At 37.4% G+C, this 24,185-nt stretch overlaps 1 protein-coding gene across 3 annotated transcripts in view; it reads right to left on the bottom strand.

The window, feature by feature from the left end:
• Positions 1-24,185, bottom strand: part of LOC131135553 (ephrin type-A receptor 6-like) — a 198,409-nt gene that overhangs the window by 12,220 nt on the left and 162,004 nt on the right. For all 3 annotated transcript variants that reach the window (XR_013629598.1, XM_058081590.2, XM_058081591.2), the window contains exons 7-11: positions 22,827-22,989; positions 18,559-18,667; positions 11,756-11,826; positions 9,889-10,014; positions 6,735-6,920 (exon numbers count right to left, since the gene is read on the bottom strand). Coding sequence is in view for 2 of the 3 variants with exons in the window: in XM_058081590.2 (XP_057937573.2) it covers positions 6,735-6,920; positions 9,889-10,014; positions 11,756-11,826; positions 18,559-18,667; positions 22,827-22,989 (655 nt within the window). In the remaining variant the exon portion in view is untranslated. The remainder of the gene's footprint in view (positions 1-6,734; positions 6,921-9,888; positions 10,015-11,755; positions 11,827-18,558; positions 18,668-22,826; positions 22,990-24,185) is intronic.

The raw sequence follows: 24,185 nt of genomic DNA, 5'->3' as shown, positions 1-24,185 counted from the left end.
TAAAAAGCTACAGCATTTCAGTATGTGGAATCAAACTATGGAATGGATTGAGTAAGGAAATCAAACAATGCACAACGATGAGCCAATTCAAGAAACAATACAAGCAGTTGATGTTTGCTAAATACAAGGATGAAGAGTCTTGAACCAGTCATGATGTGCTATATATATCACTATATTGACACTTACTATGGTACCCATTATGTCATTGGATGGTCATATCGCCTCGTACTTCGGTACGAGGTGCATTATTAAAATAAAAAAAAACCAAAAAACCCAAACTGTATTATGGAAAGCAGGAAGTGAACAAATGTAAAAGTACCAGATGGAGGGGTAGGATTTAATAAGCTTTGCTTCTTCCTACTCCTTTTGGACATGTGGAACTGGGAACTGATTATGTGATGCATTCAATTGTAATCTGATGCATGTTCAAATTAAATAAAACCATTACATTACCATTACCATTACCATTACCATTACCATTACCATTACCCCATCTCACTGTGATGTACAATAAGCTTCAAAATGTGCAATACAGGACTTATGTGAAATAGATTCATTCATTCAAGTGAAATTCAGGTACAATAAGTGCAATACTACCTTTTGTTTACTGCAATTCCACATTTTGGTTACTGCAATTCTACATTTTGTTTTCTGTATAGGTTGTTGTTTTTGATGAACATATATTTACACTTATTCTGAACAGCACCTGCCACCTTTTATATTTATATTCTTATTCCTTATTTTATTTTTATTCTTATTTTTTATTTTTACGTTCTACAAAATACACCATGGAGTTGCATTCAAATTTTGTTGCAAAACAATGCAATGACAATAAAGGCGATTCTGCTTCTGATTCTGATTCCATTCACTCCAAAGCACCACTGGGAAGTCAGAGTAGTTGTGAGTCATGGAAAAAAAAAAAAAAAAAAGAAAAAGGCAACTCCAATGCAACAACAACTGAAAGAGTGTAAATACACAAGCTGAGACGTATTCAAGCAAACAAAGACCAAAACAAAAGAGACCAGCCAGGCAAACGCAGTACGGATCAACAACAAACGGACAGGACTCCCGACACGGGGAAAATACAAGAGCACAAAATATTTCTAATTCCTTCTTTATCCCATTATGAGTACACTTTGGTATAATAGGATTCCTTATTTATAAATGGAATATTTTTGTAGTTAAAGCATAGCAATCTTGTATAAGACATTCTAAATACATTACTAGAGCTCTCTAGACATGAAGTAACACCCCTATGGTCAACTTTACACTCGTATCACCCAACATAGTGGTCATAATTGGAGATAATAATAATAATAATAAGACATTTAATAATATTAGGTACTATTGCGCCTGTTGTGTGATAATTTAAATCTGCAATAAAAACCTGTTGCGACCAAGTCAGGTGCTTGTGTGTCTCAATTAATTTTATAATAACATTACTGATGGCTAGTGAACAGTGCAGAATAAAAATCACATCGAGCCTTATATTTGTATATAATATAATATATATCATATATTTGTACAATGGCATCACGTTTAGCATGTTTTTCACTTAAAGTTGAGAATTTTTGCGCACATTTTGCCTCGGTTTGCTTACATTTTCTGGTTCATGTACAATGTACCGTGTTATTAATACACTGGGTGAATGCAACTGTACTATGTATTATGTATTTTAATCACAAATGTCAGCAATGTCAACCAATCAGCTGTGTGAACCTCAAAAATGTTAACACTAAACACACTTTTATAGTTCTATCATATTAGTTTTACATGGTTAAAACAATCCTAAAGACATATAATAATAATGAATAATGAATAATAATGAAATGGATAATTGAACTTTTAAGATTACTTTTACCTTCACTGAAGATGTGACTGTTCCCAAAGACACAATATGGCAGCAAGAGCTTCCACTTCAACACCACCTTCTTGTTTTGTCATGAGTTATTTCTCGACTTCACAAATGTTTCTCACTTCTTGGCTCAATTTTGGGTTATTGTGGTGAGAAATTTAATTCAAGACTCTCGTGGCAAAACAGGAAGGTAGTGGTGGTTGATCTCGCTACCACATCCTATCTTTGGGAACAGTCAAGTAACCACAAATGTTCATTTATATATCTTTGTCATTCAATATTTACATGTATTTTTATGCATATAGAATTGTAAAATGATAAAAATGGGTTGTGTGTTAACATTTTGGGCTTTCTGGAATGAATGAATTGGATTTACATTATTTCTAATGGGAAACATTTATTCGGTTAGCATCCATTTCAGTTAAAGCCGGACCTTCTGGAAAGAAGTAATGACACTAACCAAGGTTGCAATGTATTGTAATTCATTTACGTAATTTACATTTGTACGCTTGAAAATGCTTCATTTAGGCAAAAACATTTGTTAATAATAATAGGCCATATTCAATATATTAAAAAAAATTGCTGCCACTTTAACAACACCGAGTTATTTCTCGACTTCACAAATGTTTCTCACTTCTTGGCTCAATTTTGGGTTATTGTGGTGAGAAATTGAATTCAAGACTCTCGTGGCAAAACAGGAAGGTAGTGGTGGTTGATCTCGCTACCACATCCTATCTTTGGGAACAGTCAAGTAACCACAAATGTTCATTTATATATCTTTGTCATTCAATATTTACATGTATTTTTATGCATATAGAATTGTAAAATGATAAAAATGGGTTATGTGTTAACATTTTGGGCTTTCTGGAATGAATGAATTGGATTTACATTATTTCTAATGGGAAACATTTATTCGGTTAGCATCCATTTCAGTTAAAGCCGGACCTTCTGGAAAGAAGTAATGACACTAACCAAGGTTGCAATGTATTGTAATTCATTTACGTAATTTACATTTGTACGCTTGAAAATGCTTCATTTAGGCAAAAACATTTGTTAATAATAATAGGCCATATTCAATATATTAAAAAAAATTGCTGCCACTTTAACAACACCGAGTTATTTCTCGACTTCACAAATGTTTCTCACTGCTTGGCTCAATTTTGGGTTATTGTGGTGAAATTGAATTCAAGACTCTCGTGGCAAAACAGGAAGGTAGTGGTGGTTGATCTCGCTACCACATCCTATCTTTGGGAACAGTCAAGTAACCACAAATGTTCATTTATATATCTTTGTCATTCAATATTTACATGTATTTTTATGCATATAGAATTGTAAAATGATAAAAATGGGTTGTGTGTTAACATTTTGGGCTTTCTGGAATGAATGAATTGGATTTATATTATTTTTAATGGGAAACATTTATTCAGTTAGCATCCATTTCAGTTAAAGCCGGACCTTCTGGAAAGAAGTAATGACACTAACCAAGGTTGCAGTGTATTGTAATTCATTTAGCTGTTTTTTATGCGTGAAAATGCTTCATTTAGGCAAAAATAATAATAGGCCATATTCAATATATTTTTTTAAAAACTGCAATAGAGTGAAGCTGTGAAATTTGAAGCAGAAAATGTCAAGGGATGACCTGTTCCTGTGTTTCATCCTATCAACAATATAAAGTGGTTCTTTAATTCTGATGAAGTCTTGCCAAGAGACTGACCCACTGCGAGCATGAAAACCAACTTACTCTGAACAAAGTATGGACTTTCTTTGAAATTTGTCAAAGCGTCATCGTTATAACGTGCCAAGTTTGGCTCGGCAGGACTAATTAGCAGGATGCGGACCATAAAAGTTATGCGGTACAGTTCATGAGCAAAAACAAATGCACCTGTTTACCACAGTCTAACGTGTCACCTGTTATTTCAGTGCAGGTATGGCTGTCAGTCACAGCACAATACTCGCCATAATTAGTCTCTAAAGAACAACAACAGATGGAGGGACTGAAAGATGGAGGGGGTGAGTGGGACGGAAGGCAGACCGAAAAAGGAATATTTTTTGATGAAAGGCCTCACTAAGCTCCACTGCCAAGCACAAACTGTTCCTTGTTGTACTGTATAGAACTTCAGAGTATAGAGCAGTAAAGAGCAGTATGATGACTGAAATATAAACAAAAAATTTGTGGTGTAAATTTTCTATTTTTCCAAAGAAGGAAAATCTTATACTCTTATATTAACTAATATTACTGTACACTGGTCATCATGTTATGTATTTCAGACCTGAATGTGATACGTAAATTTCCACAAATGGAATATTTTGGTAGTTAGAGCTTCTACATAGTTTTTTTTAACATTAGAGCCTTCTAGACAGTAAATAACACCCCTATAGTCAACTCATATTACTCAATATAGTAGATATAATAAGAGGAAATAAGCCATATATGTTGCTGTAAATGTGCATCCGTGGGGAGCTGAGGGGGAAGTGGACAGGAAGTTGGGAGCTGAATTTTAGCTAGCCGTGGGTTACCGCCGCAACAGTAGCACGGGTTCGGGATTATTGTATCTGTGCCTGGCATAATTCAAACCTTTGATATAAAGCTCTTGTGTGTCTTACCAAACATTACAGCAGCATTACTGACACCTAGTGACCAGTGAAGAATACTACATATCATCACAATGTAATTTGAATGTATCTTCTGAATGCCTCATATTTGTATTTTAGTTTATTTAGACATTTGTATGCTTTAAAATGTGTAATTTAGGAAAAATATGAAACATTTGCTTAAATATGCAATTTTTTTTGCATATTTATAGTATTAAAAATCTGTATTAAATCTGAAAGTTTATATTCAACCATGAAACAGCAATATTTTTTGTGACTTACTATTAGTCTATAGCAGTGATTCTTAACCATAGGGCAGCGGTCCAAACTTGGGCCTCAAGCGCCACCTATAGGGCCGCAAAAAGTTTTGCACCAGTGGGCCGCAAAATATTATTTTATTTTTTAAAATAACTTTATATTTTTAATTAATTTTATTTTATAATAAATATATTATTAATAATGTAACATTTTTTATTAATAAACCTGACTTTACATTTTTCTTGCTTGATTTGTTCCATGAATTATTATCAAAAGTTAAGATAAAATTAATAAAAATCTTTGTGATGATCACATTTTATCATTATTCATTAAACTTGATTCAGGTGTTATCTTGTTAGCTTGTTAAACTGTGAGTGGATTTGATTTATTATTGAAAACCAGCATGCTCTGCGGATAATTTTACAACACATTCTGGAGTCAGGCTGTCAAAATAATGCCAGTAAAATAACACAACTACACCACAGTAGGAAGTTGGGTGGAAATTCCTGTAGAAGATCGGAATTTCCTAGAATTTCCCCTCATATTATAATGCATATGGCATATTTTATTGGTGACGACATGATAAAAAAAAACGTCAAAACTCACTGCAGGGCCTTTTTTCTGTCTAATACTATTAGTATATAATATACGTAGTATATATATAAAATGTAGATCCTTCTTTGAAAGTCATTCATTCATTTTAATTGTTTGTGAAATGGATAAAATTGTTTGTGAAATGGAAAAAAATGTTTGTTAAATGCATGAAAATGTTTTTCTTTGGAAAACAAAGAAATTTGCAAGTGATCCCAAACTTTGGAGCGGTAGTGTATATATAGTATATATATATAAATATATATATAGTTTTCACAATTGGGGGCTCCTTAATAATGCATCACTTGGGTTTCCGTGTTGTCTTCCTGAGGAACATTTATATTCACTGAGATGTCTCACTTTATACAGCTGTGTAAAAACAACCATATGTTGCGCTGGGTGAGTCCCGTAAAACAGAGGTCGTTAACAAGTACGTGTCACACACACTATCACACACTGTGCATGCAAAAGGCGTACCAGGATGTAAAAATGACACATGGCAGTACCTCTTCTACTACACACATACACACACACACACACGCAAAGCGTTATAGCTTGTACACAAAACACATAAGCAAACTTCATGATTAAAGCATATTATAGATCAGGGGTCTCAAACACATGGCCCGCGGGCCAAATGTGGCCTGCAGGACGCTAGTTTAGGCCCCCGCCTTGATATGAAAGTTTAACTGTTAAGAGTTATCCTCCCTATCCGTGTGGAAGTGGTAAGTTTTTGGCTTTTTAAGTTTACGGGAAATAACTTGGAGGCTACCGTTTAGGTCGCTAGCTCTCTCGTTTGCGAGTTAGCCTGTGTCACAAGACCCTGCAGTTGCGCAATATGTTGTAAATAAAAAGAGAATAAATGCGACTATAGTTGTGTTTTGTCATGTCTACAGGGCTCTAATAATGCTTTGTTAATTTTAATCTAAAAAATTATTTGTCCACCCACCAACTATATGTGGTTTCTTAAGTTTTTATTATTTGCCGTTTTATTATTATTATTATATTTATTACTGATTGATTTTCTTTATTCTTGATTTGTTTATTTATTTTTCATCTTATTTTGTGTAGAAAAATAAAGAGCTTTTCAGAGCTTTTCTTGTAGAAAATCGGAACCAAAGCAAAGTTTATTCATTTTTCTGTTTTTAATAAATGCGTTTTTTTTTCGGAAAACCTGAAAACCCAGCCTCGCCCCCAGACCCTAGCTCCAGTGGCCCCCAGGTAAATTGAGTTTGAGACCCCTGTTATAGATGATTCAATAGCAGTATAAAAAGCAGTATGCCAGGTTGCACATAAAGACCATATACTAAGCTTTTACTGGAAAAATGAATTTTTCAAACAATTTAAACCGTAAATATTAATATGAAGGACTAAATTAAGCTCATTGAATTGTGAGAATAAAGGCAACGTTAGACATTTTACAGTATCTTTTTCTTACTCTTTGTGACCACGCCCTCCAGCCTGATGATGTTGGGATGGTCAAACTGCCCCATGATCGAAGCCTCGCGCAGGAAATCCCGCCTCTGCCGCTCCACGTAGCCTCCTTTCAGCGTCTTTATAGCCACGGCAATCTCCTTCTTCCCCGGTGTTCTCAGGCGGCCGCTGCACACTTCTCCAAACTCACCTGGAGTACAACACACACACACATTCTGTAAGGAGTCAACTCACTTCAAACCACCAGCAGGTAGCGGTATGCACCACCTGGGGGCAGTGTTGCAGTACACAATCCTACACCTGAACCAACGCTTCTTTGTAGTCCACACCAAATTATCTCCTTCTCCAAAAATAGACGTAACTTCTTACTTTCCTTTTATCTCTAAACTTGTCAACTCTTCAATACATCTTTCATTTGCACAACTAAATTAAAATGAGGACCAGACAGACCATTTTATGCCACAGACGAGATTAATGACGACGTCCTGACATCAAATAGAGGTACGGTTAATGTTGCCAGATAGGAAATGACAAATGATCGTACCAGAAGCAAAAAATGATTGTATTTTGAGGGAAATTATCACACATACTCAGGACCATCTGCTACAGTAAAACATAACCACAGACTAATGTGGTGATAATATGATTATCATGTTGTTTTAAATCTCAATAAATGAACAACATTGTTAGAAAAACATATTTTTATAATAACTACACAGCAGATACAGTAACTCTAGACATGGAACTTGAGCAAAAACAGTTGATGTTTGCTAAATACAAGGATGAAGAGTCTTGAACCAGTCATGATGTGCTATATACCATATTATATACTATATACTCTACTATATACTAATCACTATATTGACAGTTACTATGGTACCCATTATGTCATTGTATGGTCATATCACCTTGTACTTTGGTACAAGGTACATTATTAAGAAAAACAAACACTTAAACACTTAAACTGTATTATGGAAAGCAGGAAGTGAACAAATGTAACAGTTACTGATTGTAAAAGTACCAGATGGAGGGGTAGGATTTAATAAGCTTTGCTTCTTCCTACTCCTTTTGGACATGTGGAACTGGGAACTGATTATGTGATGCATTCAATTGTAATCTGAAATTTCAAATGAAATAAAACCATTACCATTACCAAAACAAAAGAGGTGCCGCAAGGCCTGCTGGGAAGCCAGAAACAACCGTTCATGTTCTGAACTGTTATTAAGTAACATCGATCTTTGGAATACTGAAAAGCCTCACCCAGACTCCGCCTCTAGTGGACTCCAGGAAAGTTGTGTTATGTTGTGTGTGTTATTATTATTATTATTTTTCCAGGATTTGGCCGAGCATCCACACCAGCCTGCACAGTACATTTGTACTAAAAACAGAGGTTTTCAAAGCCAAAATGTGGATTTGGAGAAAAATCCTATTGTGTTTGGGTATGGACGGCGATAACCGGAGTTTTACATTTCCCAGCGTCACTAATGCTACATGTGTTTACATCAGAAACAACATGGATGCTCTCAGGACTATGTTGGTTTCAAGTGCTTTTTGCTTGCTTGTATTTGCAAGCCCGAATATTGCTTCCCTTGAAAAAACACTTTGAGGTCGGCCATCTTGGCTCAAATAACAATTTCACGTCCAAGGTGTCCGACGCCGACTTGCTTTGGCAAGATTCCCAGTCAACATTTTTGAAGTAATTTTGCCTCCTTGTCAGTCCTCATGAACGAGGAGGATTCTGATTGGATATAATTTTAGGAACTACTTCCGCCTACAGCAGGGGTCTCAAACATGCGGCCTGTGGACCAAATGTGGCCTGCAGGACACTAGTTTGAGGCCCCCGCCTTGATATGAAAGTTTAATGTTAGTGCGGCCCGTGCAAGTTTGATATGGATGCTGTATGGTATCATGTACCCAGAAAAAATTATTAAGTTTGATTCATGTTCATGTTAAAGGTTAAATAACTGTTAATTATCCTCCCTATCCGTGTGGAAGTGGTAAGTTTTTGGCTATTTAAGTTTAAAGGAAATAACTTGAAGGCTACCGTTTAGGTCGCTAGCTCTCTAGTTTGCGAGTTAGCATGTGTCTCAAGACCCTGCAGTTGCGCAATATGTTGTAAATAAAAAGAGTATAAATGTGACTATAGTCGTGTTTTGTCATGTCTACAGGGCTCTAATAATGCTTTGTTCATTTTAATCTGAAAAAATAATTTGTTTCCCCACCAACTATATGTAGTTTCTTAAGTTTTTATTATTTGCCGTTTTATTATTATTATTATATTTATTTATTTATTACTGATTGATTGATTTTCTTTATTCTCTTATTTTGTGTAGAAAAATAAAAAGTAGGATATTTGAGAACAGTGGAATGTTTTATCAGATTTTTTCTTGTAGAAAATTGAAACCAAAGCAACGTTTTTTCGTTTTTAATAAATGCGTTTTTTTTTTTTTTTTTGGAAAACCTGATGCAGTCTCACCCAGACCCAAGCTCCAGTGGCCCCAGGTAAATTGAGTTTGAGACCCCTGGCCTACAGTTTTGACATGCTTATGATTGTGGTTCCTAATGCATTTACACGGTTACATATGAATTAATTTTTTTAAATACAAGGTTGTGAGGACACCATTTTTTCATAAACAGAAAGAGGGAAATATGCGGTTTAAAAAATACCCAGCTACGTGTTGACGAGGCCTGAGAGTCTCCAATTAAACCAGCGTGAACATGCATGTGTTTGGACGACTGGAGGAGGAAGTACCTGGAGAAAACCCACACATGCATGGAAATAACTGCAGCCCATCATGAGATTTTCACCCACATTGCAAATGTCCTGCTGAAACATTGAGTCCACAGTGTGTGTGTGTGTGTGTGTGTGTGTATGTGTGTGTGCATACCGGCTCTAATCACCCTCTCAATTCGGATCCGAGATGGGTCTATGATGTGCTATATATATCACTATATTGACACTTACTATGGTACCCATTATGTCATTGTATGGTCATATCACCTTGTACTTCGGTACGAGGTACATTATTAAAAAAACAAACAAACAAACAAAAAAAACCTTAAACTGTATTATGGAAAGCAGGAAGTGAACAAATGTAACAGTTACTGATTTGTAAAAGTACCAGATAGTGTTTGTGCGTGTGTGTGTGTGTGCATACCGGCTCCAATCACCCTCTCAATTCGGATCCGAGATGGGTCTATCTCCTTGGTGAACTCATGGACGGCCTGCGCGGGGTCCTCGTATGTGTCAGGGTCCACATAGGTCTTAATCCCAGGAAAAGGAACTACAGATTTTGAAGGAGACATGAAATAGTAAGTGATGAACCGCTTAGGAATGGAACAATCTACATTTTTATGAACTGGTATATCAATACAGATACTAGTCCCATACCAGAACTCTGTTTGCTTGATTGATATTATTATTATTGCCAAAGAATATCTGCAAATGTATATAGAAGAATATCGATGTTTTTTTCCAAACATGTAAGCTTCACAGACAGTTGGACAACACTGAACTCTGAACATTACACGTAACGTCCGGTTCGCTACATTATCATTATTGTTGATTTGATACTAGGCAAGTACGCTGGCAAGTATATGCTGATATTCTTGTAGTACTTTTGAAGTACAGACAGTTCAATTCAAGCAGACAGTGCTCACCGATACGGAATCTCCGCAGTTGAATTACACTGGTATCGGAACATAATCGGCCCCATCCGTTCTTTTTTTAAGATTGCTGTTTAATATGTTGATGAAGTTAAAGGGTGAAATTAATTAAACTGAGGTCCTCATCATTTAGGAAATTGTAATTAAAGTCTTGAGCTCTTCTAATTAAATGTAGAAATTATGCTGTAGTAAAAAAACGGTAATCTTAACAGAAATACGACAATTCAAGAAATGATGCTTGTCAAATCTAGAAAGATATTGACTGCAGCACCTGACCTTTGCCAACTTTGTGTCATGCAGTGAAGTTATCCAGGCTGCACAAGTGTCCTTGAGCAAATCACAAAATCTTTAGCAGACCCTGACTGCCTGCAGCAGGGAAGCCAGACACAAGCTGGGTTTGGAGATGGCTGATCGATAACGGTATCACAAAAACAATAGCTCTCAGTTGTCTCTGATGCATGAAGCAACAACTACAAAACCCCGAGGACCTCCTCTCCCGATACCACGCTCCACTGTCAAGTCTCAGAAGGGAGCCTCTTCATTAGGGACGCCTGCATTAACGAACTGAATACAACTGAATTTGTGTAATCTTACTCCTTTATACAATAGTAGTGCTCAGCTTTGATTGACATAAAAAATTGGGTACCCAATTACATTTGACTTGTGAAAATGCTTTGAAAGAAAATATTTATGGGAAATCACACCTTTAATCCAAAATTATGCCGTTTTTGGTAGGAAACCCCATAGTTGTGATCGTTGACCATATGTTTTCATGACTTATATAATGAACCAGCTTGACATTTACCACTTCTTCAAAATCATAGTCAGAGGTGTCCAAAGTGCAGCCGGAGGGCCAATTGTGGCCTGCAAATGTTTCTTTTTTTAAAATAAATTGGCCACAGCACATTCTGAAAACATAATTGAACTAAAACAAAAAACAACAGCAGCAAAAATGGAAAAATCAGCAATAATTTTATAATAATTTTAAAAATTTAATTATTATATATACATATTTATTTATTATTTATTTTTAAAATAATCATTCTATAATAATAATAATTTATAATTATAATAATGAGAAAATTTGATTTTTTTATTTAATAAAAAATTAAATGTTATTTAAGTATTTTTCAAAAGTTGTAATATTACTAATAATTAGGTTGGGGGAAAAAGTTATGCAGTATTATTGGAAATTGGAATAAATATTATGAAAATATAATTGACATAGATTAGGACAAAAAAATCGTCAAAACCTCCTGCCAAAAGTGGGAAAAGACATAATTTTCAAGTGGTGTAAAAAAAAAAAAAAAAATTATGGACATCGTAACATAGGTTTTTTTAATTTTTTTTTTTTTTTACCAAGTCCATTCTGATAATTGGTCCTCCTCTTATCCTCGGAGGTCATCTTGGCCTTGATGTACCACTGGCACCTGTAAAACACACACATTGATGGATGAAGTTCAAGGAATCCAATTTAGCTTTTTTTGCTTACAACGCCAGATTATAGATAATAAGTACTCAGCTAAAAGAACACTGACCAGCCAGTCATTTGGACATTTGAGAATTTTGAGATACCCGACTTTTATAAATGGTTAAATGTATTTAACCCCCACCTCCCCACCACATGATCACCGGCATATCCCTAGAAAGCAGACTCCCTTGATTCAGACACCATTGGAATCATTTCCATAGTTTAATTTCCACATTTCCACATTTAATTCATAGTTGGAAAATGAGCCGATATAGCTTTGATGTTAAAGGTGGACAAAATTAATTGGAAAACGTACTCCGGGTCTGTTCTGGCAGAAATACACAGATCATGCAAAATTGCAAAATATTTTACACTCTGTGGTGTACATTTTTGTAGTCATTGTTAGCCTAATTACATCGGTTTGTGGCCACCCCATTTAGCGTGTTTTTCCATAACGTTGAAAATTTATGGGGCGGCACGGCGGTCTAGTGGTTAGCGCGCAGACCTCACAGCTAGGGTTAGGACCCTAGGCTAGGACCAGGGTTCAATTCCACTCTCGGCCATCTCTGTATGGAGTTTGTATGTTCTCCCCGTGCATGCATGGGTTTTCTCCGGGTATTCCGGTTTTCCTCCCACATTCCAAAAACATGCTAGGTTAATTGGTGACTCCAAATTGTCCATAGGTATGAATGTGAGTGTGAATGGTTGTTTGTCTATATGTGCCCTGTGATTGGCTGGTCACCAGTCCAGGGTGTACCCTGCCTCTTGCCCGAAGACAGCTGGGATAGGCTCCAGCATGCCCGCAACCCTTGTGAGGATAAGTGGTAGAAAATGAATGGATGACATTTCTTTGGCTCCATTTTGTTGAGGTGAGAATCACTATTGAACTCAAGAAATAACTCATGGCAAAACAGGAAGGTGGTGATCTTGTTGCCACATTGTGTCTTTGGGGACACTCTCACTCATAAATTATATGTATTTTCAATATGTAAAACCATACAAATGTGTTGTATGTAACATTTTTTGGCTTCCTGGAACAGTTGAATTGGATGTGCATCATTTTTTTGAAAAAATTGTTAGCTTCTGTTTTGGTTACAGGAACAGATTAATGACGCTAACTAAGGTTTTACTACATTTTGTATTGTATGTATATTTTGTATAAGCGGTGTAGTGACGGCTTTGACCAGTCCCGGAGCGCCCTGTGTCGATGCAACGAGTAGACGCGTGTTCATGTAATCGCATGTGGACGTCCTTCTCTGTGAAGATTTAACATAATCTGGGTGGCCAGGGTGTCGAGGGGAGGATGCTCTGAGCCACAGGTTGCCAGTGTGGGCTTTGACTGAGTGAAGTCTGTGGGGTCCCGGACACTGATGGACAGTGCAGATAACATGGCAGGTGACACAGAGAGGAAGTGGAAGAAGGGGGATTTGGAAAGCCACTGTTGACCTCTGTTGATGGGGTCAAGCTGTTCATTAAAGAAATGGCGGCGTGTGGCGTTATCAGTCCTTTGCAGTCCTATCCTCTGATCCCCTTTATCCGCCTGGCCTTCCCTCCCTCGCTCTCTCTCTCTTTCTCTCCCTCGCTCCTCGATGGCTTTCATGTAAAGGCCGCACACGCAGAACTGACATGAATACTTGTCCTGCTTGCAATGTTTCTTTTTTTTTTTTTTTTTTTCTTCCAGTACGCACTTATATTTGCATAAGCACTAGCACTTGACTCCAAAACAGGAACTTCAATTAAAGCACTTTGCCCAGAGCTCTAATCAAAGTCACACTAAGTCCAACCACTCCTCTTTTGCCTCAACAGTTTTTGCATCACAGTAGAGGGCACTGAAGAACGGAAGAACTACAAAAAAACGTTAGTAACGTAACGTTAGTTCAAGGACAACGTGTACACAAACCAGCATGCATATTTTAATTTGCTGCAAATTCCCATTTTAGGAAGCTTTTAGAGCATAGAGGTCCACCTCCTCGTCACCTGCCAGGTCCTCTTCCATCCTACCTGGTGGAACCTCACAGTCACGAGAGCCCCGTGAAAGCTCTCATCGCTCCCAGGCTGCTCAAGTGCATTTAAAAAAGGACTACAAGTCCCTCCTACTAGGATGGGATGTTGTGATGGAATGCGTGTGTGTTTAGTGCGGGGCAAAGGGGAAAAAGACATCCAGCAATGCTTCAAATGAAATTAAAAAAACTAAGTAAATATAAAATCCCTTGTGAGAATCATCCTGAAAGTGAATGGCGAGCTGGAAAAGTTTACGACTCCATGCCTGGACTTCTGCTACTTGTCTTCCTTTCTTGTACGAACGTGGAAGGCGATAAACAGAAGTGATGGGGCTCTACAGCTCTAGCAGTTATGCCCACCACTCTGATTTGTTTTTTCACACTTTGTTTAGCGTCTTTAGGCCTCACAGCTAGGAGACCAGGGTTCAATTCCACCCTCGGCCATCTCTGTGTGGAGTTTGCAATGTTCTCCCCGTGCATGCGTGGGTTTTCTACGGTTTCCTCCCCCATTCCAAAAACATGCTAGGTTAATTGGCCACTCTAAATTGTCCATAGATATGAATGTGAGTGTGAATGGTTGTTTGTCTATATGTGCTCTGTGATTGGCTGGCCACCAGTCCAGGGTGTACCCCGCCTCTCGCCTGAAGACAGCTGGGATAGGCTCCAGCATGCCTGCAACCCTTGTGAGGATAAGTGGTAGAAAATGGATGGATGACATTTCTTTGGCTCCATTTTGTTGAGGTGAGAATCACTATTGAACTCAAGAAATAACTCATGGCAAAACAGGAAGGTGGTGATCTTGTTGCCACATTGTGTCTTTGGGGACACTCTCACTCATAAATTATATGTATTTTCAATATGTAAAACCATGAGGAGATGAGAAAATGAATGAATGAATGTTTGGCGGTCCTTGAACTCACCATAATTGCTGTTACTCATGTTGGCACTGAGTCTCTGATTGATCGTTTTTTCCATCATCATTATCATTGATTAATGTTGCGTTTCGGTACATTTGATCATTTATCCAAGTGTGTGAGGCATATTTAGGACTTAAACCTGAATTGCATTTAGCTTGTTAGCTTGCATTGCTGGTATACAACGGCAATTGAAGAGCAGAGGGGAGGGTTTTGTAGCTCAATCAAATCTAATCGTCCCTTTTTCTTGCAAATGGTGATCTCAAAATCAGAGCACGAGTATCAACGTCAAGCTAGCAGGAGGATTTGAATGGGGAGGAGTGAACCATGCATCAAAAATACATTTTTTTATGGGCATAATTACTCTTTGTGATTCCCCAGGAGTACCATACACACACCAACTTAGATTTGCTCGTTTCAACTTTGTGAGCAAGAGCGAGAAGTACGGTGGCCTTAACGGTTCAAACAGGTAAGTGTTTCTTTCTCCGAAAGATAAGAGGTAAATGGCAGTACATCCTGGTTTTATTTTTGCATCGAAACCCCGACGCCAAGCAGTTCAATATAGTTGCCAGATACTTGTCTACTATTAGAAACACTAAGACAGTGAAGTGGTGATTCAATCTAAGTAGTACGCACTTTGACAGTAAAGGTGAGCTAGATGTCAATCAGTGTAGAACTTTCTACTTTTACTTCAAGGGGTGCATACTGAAACTGTATTGTTATACAAGTAACATCTTTGTCATCTCCACGGAGGCACACAGAGTCTGGCGCTCTATTTAAACCAGGGGTCTCAAACACGCGGCCCGCGGGCCAAATGTGGCCCGCAGGACACTAGTTTGAGGCCCCCGCCTTGATACGTTTGATTAATGTTCATGTTAAAGGTTAAATTACTGTTAATAGTTATCCTCCCTATCCGTGTGGAAGTGGTAAGTTTTTGGCTATTTAAGTTTAAAAGAAATAACTTGAAGGCTACCGTTTAGGTCGCTAGCTCTCTAGTTTGCGAGTTAGCATGTGTCTCAAGACCCTGCAGTTGCGCAATATGTTGTAAATAAAAAGAGTATAAATGTGACTATAGTCGTGTTTTGTCATGTCTACAGGGCTCTAATAATGCTTTGTTCATTTTAATCTGAAAAAAATAATTTGTCTACCCACCAACTATATGTGGTTTCTTAAGGGGCCATCCATAATTTTCAACATTTTCACGAGCGTACAAACCGTACGGGGGGGGGGGGGGGGGGGGGTTAAGACATCAACGTACGCTTTTTTGAAAACCAGAAAATGTCGATGTCTGTATGTCCGAACCGCGGGACGCAGTCAAATTTTAGCGTGAATAGACTGGTCCCCTGTCGTCGTATGCTAGCGCGAGAGCGTACCAGTCCACGCGATACTCCACGTGGCTCTGCCTGCTTCGCATTCCAACACAACAATCAGACAATGGCCGACCCCGGTGATTTCGATTACCTATTTTCGTTCATCAAAAAGAGAATTACTGCCATTCATCGCTCACCGAGCAATGCATACGAACAATACATCAATGTTTACTGCTTTGTGCGTTCGGAAAGAAAGCGGAAGGACGCTGTCGCGGCTGGCCAGGTGGCTTGGAAAGGTTCCAAATCGAAGGAATCGAGCAGGGCGGATTTGTTCCGAAGTGCCGTTGCGAAAATGGAGAAGATCAAAACTAAACCGACCATCCTGAATCTATTCGCCAGCTCTGTGTTTATTTTCTATATTTGGGCATGGACCTGGCTGTGATTGCCATTTTCTGAATGACTCTGTGGTGGTGAATTTGACTTTGTGGACAGTGCAGTAACAATCAATGTGATTTTCACTTCCTGTGATACACTGACTAGACTATAGGTGTGATTGTTAAGCCTTTTCAAAACAGTTGTGGCATCTTTATTGCATACTTCATTGAGTTGAGTTCAAGGGTTGTGTCCATCATTTCAATGAAGATTTTATCTCCTCAGGCTTTTGGAAACCAGGGGCAACTCTTCTGCTCCTTGAGTAATCATGTGTGTATACAAGAAGTATTCCCTTGATTAAAAAATCCTGTGGAAAACAGTTGTTGCATCAGGACTTTTCTACATGTATCATTTGATAGGAAGAACAATACAAAAAGACCAAATTTGCAATACATTTGTATTTTCTTGAAAGAAAATACAAAAAAGAGGCATTTGATATAATTTTTTATCTTGTTCGTGTTCAATACAATGTTGATGGGCAGTGACTGATTGACCAGAGTCCCAAAATACAGCCAGAGAACACTATTCGATTGGATATGTTCGAATTTCCTGGCTGTATTGGGTCAGTTGGTCATGGACCTATCAACATTTTTCATTTGGGATTGTACTCTTTTTAGGGGGGAGGGGGTTACTCAAAAGAGTACTCTTTGTACTCTTGTGAAAATGTTGAAAATTATGGATGGCCCCTAAGTTATTTTTATTATTTGACGTTTTATTATTATTATTTATTACTGATTGATTGATTTTCTTTATTCTTGATTTGTTTATTTTTCATCACAGTTCACCGCAGTGCCACAAAAGTGCAGGTAAGAATTTTTGAAGAACGGCATGTTCAGCGTTAGAGAGACGCTCCAAAAGGTTTCGTACGTACGTAGAGTCAGTTTGCAAGCATTGATTACAATTTTACCCAGTTTTGCCAGTCATATGAGACTTTGATTATTTCATTAAAATGTTAAACTGAAAGTTCTATAGCTGGAAAAACCTGAGAGGTCAACAACTGCAGGCGCCGCAAAAGCTGCTTAATTACCTTAGAAGTGAAGGTTATCTAAAAAAAATGCTGTTTTATCAGATGTGTTTTTATACAGCAGTAAAACACGAGCGAGGTCAAAGATGGGGCGAATTGCGTAGAGCGGTCCAGACTCGCTAGTGAAATGATCTGTTACCATTGGGAGCTACTGTCCTACAAGCCTTTGACTCATATGTCTGGAGCTGTGATGTAATGTTGGAGCATTAGGTTAATTTGGGTTAGTCTTGACCTTCTATAACACGGGTATTCAACTTAAATTCAAATTGGTACAGATAATTTCCTCAAGCTTATGTCTGGTCCAGTGGCCACGGTGAGGTAGGGTATAAGCAGCAACCCGACTGATGATAGAAGAAGATAAAAAGAAGTGATAAATCCCGAGAACAGCAAGATGAGTGAAGTTACAGGTGCTACCTGCTGTCCTCTATCTCAGTGTTTTTCAACCTTTTTTGAGCAAAGGCACAATTTTTTCATTGAAAAAATGCCGCAGCACACCACAAGCTGAAAATGTGAAAAAAGCTTATATTAACAATATAAGTGTTATATTTTTATTATTAACAAAATAAGTGTTATATTGGTAATATAAGTGTTTTTTAACATGAAGAATGACGTATCCCTCCGCAGGGATCTCAGCATAACAAAGAGTTTCTCCCGAGTGTAAACAATTGAGCAAGCGGGCAAGCTAGAGACGTAACAAGATGAACATCCAGAGCTGCATACTTGCTTAAGAACAAACAATAAGGAAGTAATAAATAAAGCAAGATTAAACACTAACAAAAATAATTTGATGATCTGGTAAACTTAAGTGAAATCATGATTTCAAAATTTGGAATAAAAGTATTAATTTTTCAGTATTTCCCAGTCGATATGAGAGCTTGACATGATGACATTTATACCTACATTTGCTCCACGTTTACCATTCAATGAAACACAACATGAGTATCTTCCTTAGTAAATTTATATTAAAAAAAGTACAGAAATTCAAAATCAGAGGCAGTAAAGCCATCTTACCTTCCAGTAATGAGGAGGAAGAGGGTGAGGATGACGAGGAGGGTAAAACCACCCACTGCTGCTGTGACGATGACCAAAACCTGACCTTGGTCCGAGGCCAGGTCTGAGGCTGGAGGTGATCCATTTGAGGGGAAAATAGGCATGGTGGGCCATAACGAGGTATATGAAAGAAACAGAGACAGACAGGATAAACAGGATGAATGTAGTGTAAAAAATAATGATACAGGTGAATAGAGATAAAGGGAATTTCGTCAGGATGACAGGGAAGGAAAAGAGAAAAAAAACGGACTGTCAGTGAAAAATGAATCATAGATCTTCTATATCGGTGCACCATAAATAGACCGTGTACTCTCTCCTCTCCAACGGGAAATATTATAAAGATGTTGGGTCAGTTCTTTGTGATGCAAAACCTCTCCATTAGCTTCCTTACTGCTTCTGTTTAATTAATATTATTCATTCATTAAATTGATTTAGTTCATGATGATTTTCGTTAAATTGGTCCCATTTGATATTCATGATTTTCCTCGTTTTCTGTGTGTCTTGTCACACGGCTAATGTAGCCCAGATAATTGAAAGATGATTGGTATTGCCCAAGTTATTTTGATCGTATTTCATGCTTAATTAATATGAATTGCAGATCATGGTGCATGGTCACAATGCTTATGGGGAGGTCCTTTGATTTTGTACAGTATGTGGGTGTACAGATGTATTTGCTGTGTTAAGATGGTGTATGACTTTATTGAGAAACATCTATATATGGTTATTTTTTATGCAGTGGAACCTCTGGTTTTGTTATTAGTCTGTTCCAAAACGGTCCGTCAAAAACAAGCAATCTCTGCAGGTGGCATTGGGCATTTCCCGTACCTGCTCTCAGGGTATTGAATCAATCACACCTGGACTGCGTAGGGCAGGGGTCTCAAACAAGCGGCCCGCGGGCCAAATGGACACTCGTTTGAGGCCCCCGCCTTGATATTAATGTTTAATGTTAGTGCGGCCCGCGCAAGTTTGATATGGATGCTGTATGGTATCATGTACCCAGAAAAAATTATTACTTTATTATTACTGAATAAATTATTAATAAATAAATTATTACTGATTAATGTTCATGTTAAAGGTTAAATAACTGTTAATAGTTATTCTCCCTATCCGTGTGGAAGTGGTAAGTTTTTGGCTTTTTAAGTTTAAAGGAAATAACTTGGAAGCTACCGTTTAGGTCGCTAGCTCTCTAGTTTGCGAGTTAGCATGTGTCTCAAGACCCTGCAGTTGCGCAATATGTTGTAAATAAAAAGAGTATAAATGTGACTATAGTCATGTTTTGTCATGTCTACAGGGCTCTAATAATGCTTTGTTCATTTTAATCTGAAAAAATAATTCGTCAACCCACCAACTATATGTGGTTTCTTAAGTTTTTATTATTTGCCGTTTTAGTGTAATTATATTTATTTATTTATTACTGATTAATTGATTTTCTTTATTCTTGATTTGTTTGTTTATTTTTCATCTTATTTTGTGCAGAAAAATAAAAATTAAGATATTTGAGAACAGTTTTATCAGAGCTTTTATTGTAGAAAATCGGAACCAAAGCACTGAAAAAGTTTGTAGGGAGGATAGCTATTAACAGTTATTTAACCTTAAACATGAACATTAATCAAAGGTAATAATTTTTTCTGGGTACATGATACCATACAGCATCCATATCAAACTTGCGCGGGCCGCACTAACATTAAACTTTCATATCAAGCGGGGGCCTCAAACTAGTGTCATCTGGCCCGCGGGCCACGTATTTGAGACCCCTGGTTTAAGTTGTCTTTGCAAAACGTCTTCTATGACAACCAAATACTCCAGTTGTGATCGATTCCCGGAGAATAAAATGAGCTGGATGAATGAGAACATTATACGTGAATTACGCTGGAACCTGAACCCCAAACCGACACTGGATTGAATCTGCTCCATAGGGGGTTACTTTGCAGCCATAATAATAATTGAGACATATTTTTCTGAATAATTTTAGTCAAAAAACAAATCCGGAGTATCCGAAAACCGAGGGTTGATTCAAACCCGCGATCTTTTCATTGCTAGACGGCCACTCCACCCCCATTACAGCCATTACTGACACTCAGAGGGACTTTAAGTGCTCACACAGACGAATGTCACAGTTCCACATATTCCTCACACCAGTGAGGATGTGGTGGAGCGATGCGGCTATAATGAGGTGTGTGTGAGAAGACAATGACATTCAGTCGAGGACAGAATGAAGGATGCAGTGTGAAGGATGAGGAAACAGGATGACAGGAGAGAGATAAAGACAAATAAGAGTGAAAGACAGCGGTAGAAGTGACAAAGACTGATGGAAAAACAAAAGGCGGACTGACTGACAGACAGACTGTCAGAGACAGACAGGGACCGACATGGGGCCAAATCTGCTTTCACTTTCAGATAAAAGGCCAGGCAGTACAAAGGCTTGGCCAAAGCGCTGTATGATCCACAGATAAAGCTCAGCTCTGCAGCTTTGGATGGGAGAGAGCCGCTGTGAAGCCAAAGCACCCCTCAACAATACCTGACCCCACATAAAAGGGCAGCTGGACCTTTTGTATTTTATGATTAGAATTGCAATAAAGGTGCCGCTGCCGCATGTGCGCCGAAACAAAAAGACACACAAGTATTGATTTCATAGACACTAAACATCAAGACTGTATTGTCGGACACCTTGACAATTGTATTTGTTGATTGACATTGTGGCAGATTATTCTGGCATTGACAAGCCCTTCACCAGTCAACTTGCATCTAAAATGTTAATCTCTTTGTTAATTTGTTTTTCGGTAAAATACTTGTTTTGACTTTTGTTAATGAGTTTTCTGAAAAGTAAAATGTTTGCAGGTTTTGAAATGTTAATTCTGTTAATCTGGTTTCTGAAAAGAAAACATTTTTCGCCTTTTTGTTGATGTGTTTTCTGAAATGGTAATTGGTTTTGACAATTTCTTTTCTGATATTTTAAAATGTTTCCCAGCTTTGCAACAATGAAAAAGTAAATGTTGCTAACTGAGACTCTGATACTGAAATATGTGTAACTCTCACAAAACAAGGTATATCTCAGCCAGGCCCAAGAAGCGGTAAAGGGCTTATTGGCGGAGACTCACAAAGGAGCTGGAGCAGCATTCGCTGATATGACAACAAGCTGCAAAATGAGCACAAATCAATCACACCGAAAAGACAAAAACAAACTCAACGGTGTCATAGAGAAACAAACCCATCTTGTGTGTGGACTGAAGGAATAAAATGTTGGCAACAATCTGCTAAAACCTTCAAAATGTATGTGTTTCTGTACAGTTTAATGCAGGGGTCTCAAACACGCAGCCCGCGGGCCAAATGTGGCCTGCAGGACACTAGTTTGAGGCCCCCGCCTTGATATGAAAGTTTAATGTTAGTGCGGCCCGCGCAAGTTTGATATGGATGCTGTATGGTATCATGTACCCAGAAAAAATTATTACATTTGATTAATGTTCATGTTAAAGGTTAAATAACTGTTAATAGTTATCCTCTCTATCTGTGTGGAAGTGGTAAGTTTTTGGATATTTAAGTTTAAAGGAAATAACTTGAAGGCTACCGTTTAGGTCGCTAGCTCTCTAGTTTGCGAGTTAGCATGTGTCTCAAGACCCTGCAGTTGCGCAATATGTTGTAAATAAAAAGAGTATAAATGTGACTATAGTCGTGTTTTGTCATGTCTACAAGGCTCTAATAATGCTTTGTTAATTTTAATCTGAAAAAAAATAATTTGTCTACCCACCAACTATATGTGGTTTCTTCAGTTTTTATTATTTGCCGTTTTATTATTATTATTATTATATTTATTCATTACTGATTGATTGATTTTCTTTTCTTATTTTTCATCTTATTTTGTGCAGAAAAATAAAAATTAAGATATTTGAGAACAGTGGAATCTTTTATCAGAGCTTTTATTGTAGAAAATTGGAACCAAAGCACTGAAAAAGTTTGTATATTTTTCTGTTTTTAATAAATGCGTTTTTTTTTTTTTTTTGGAAAACCTGATGCGGCCCAGCCTTGCCCAGACCCTAGCTCCAGTGGCCCCCAGGTAAATTGAGTTTGAGACCCCTGGTTTAATGTGTCTCAGTTGGTCAGTCGTACATGGCTTGTTATCTCTCAACACTGTTGTGGCAGTTTTTCTTTCGAAATTTTGACGGATTTCGGATGTTTAATACAGAAAACAGTGTTGCATCATCTCAACCAGAATAAACAGTATAATCACTTACAATCTCCTGTGGTTCTGTATTCATATCTGGTGGCGTAGGAGCTGTATCCAGCTGGGGTGCGGGTGCGAACGCTGAAGACATACCAGGTGGCCGGTTTTAAACCTGTGATGATCACACTGGGATCCTTGGTGCTGGTTGAAGAGTAACTCAACTGCTCGTGTTCCTAGATTGGAGAGACATTAATTAAAGTTTTAGACCAAATATTCTCTACCCATTATGTTTAGGGTTGAAAGAGATAATAACAAAGCCATTTTTCAAAAGACATCCCCTCTAGTAAAGGCTGTTTTTTTTAATTGATTTTTAGTACCGTATTTTCCAGACTATAAGTCACACTTTTTATTTCATAGGTTGGCTGTTCCTGCGACTTATACTCCAGAGCGACTTATAAATGAAAAAACGGTTTATGTTACATAAACACTGGACACCTTTTCTGTTCATGTTTATTTTTTGTGTAGCTGAATAAACATTGTGTTAGCATATCTTACACCTATTCAGCCTGTTCTCTATTCTTTTATTGTTAGAACTTGCCTTCCAAGAAGACGTAATGTCTGTTTTGGTCAAGCAGTTTGTAAAAAAAATTACCCGCAAAAAATGCGACTTATACTCCAGTGCGACTTATGTATGTTTTTTTGGCGATTTATAACATAAATATAATATAATATAACATCAATTAACATCAAATAAAATGAAACCATTACCATAAGGTAAGTTTCAGCAACAAATCAGTTCTCAACCAAAAAAGGCAGGAAAAAAAAAGCTTTTTGTGAAAGGATATATTTCAAGCATATGTAACTTTCACTTTGACACAAATTTAGGCATATAAATTTAGCCAAAACGCCACAATATAAACAACACACACAATTTTCTACAAATATAACACTCTGGTTATTATGGTAACCATCATGTCATTATATGGTTATACCTTATACTTCAGTATGTGTTAAAGAAAAAAATAAAACAAATAAAAAAAATAATATCAGGAAAGCAGGATGTGAACAAATGAAACAGATACTAATTGTAAAAGTACCAGATGGAGGGGTAGGATTTAATAAGCTTTGCTTCCTACTCCTTTGGACATGTGGAACTGGGAACTGATTATGTGATGCATTCAATTGTAATTTGATGCATGTTCAAATGAAATAAAACCATTACCATTACTCTGAATTTACAATTTTCACATTTGGAACTGAACCACCTTTTGTTGCCTCTCACACAAAAAAAACTAAAAAAACTTGTACATTTGTCTTTGGTAGTAGACGAATGGACCAAATGTACTGTATCTTATATAATAACCGGCCTTTAAAATACCTGATCTTGGATACGGTAATGGTAATGGTAATGGTAATGGTTTTATTTCAT

This window comes from Doryrhamphus excisus, linkage group LG12, assembly GCF_037039965.1.
Source record: "Doryrhamphus excisus strain RoL-2023G ecotype Guam linkage group LG12, RoL_Dexc_Guam_v1.1, whole genome shotgun sequence".
Lineage (NCBI taxonomy): Eukaryota > Metazoa > Chordata > Actinopteri > Syngnathiformes > Syngnathidae > Doryrhamphus > Doryrhamphus excisus.
This window is presented reverse-complemented; position numbering and strand designations above follow the sequence as displayed.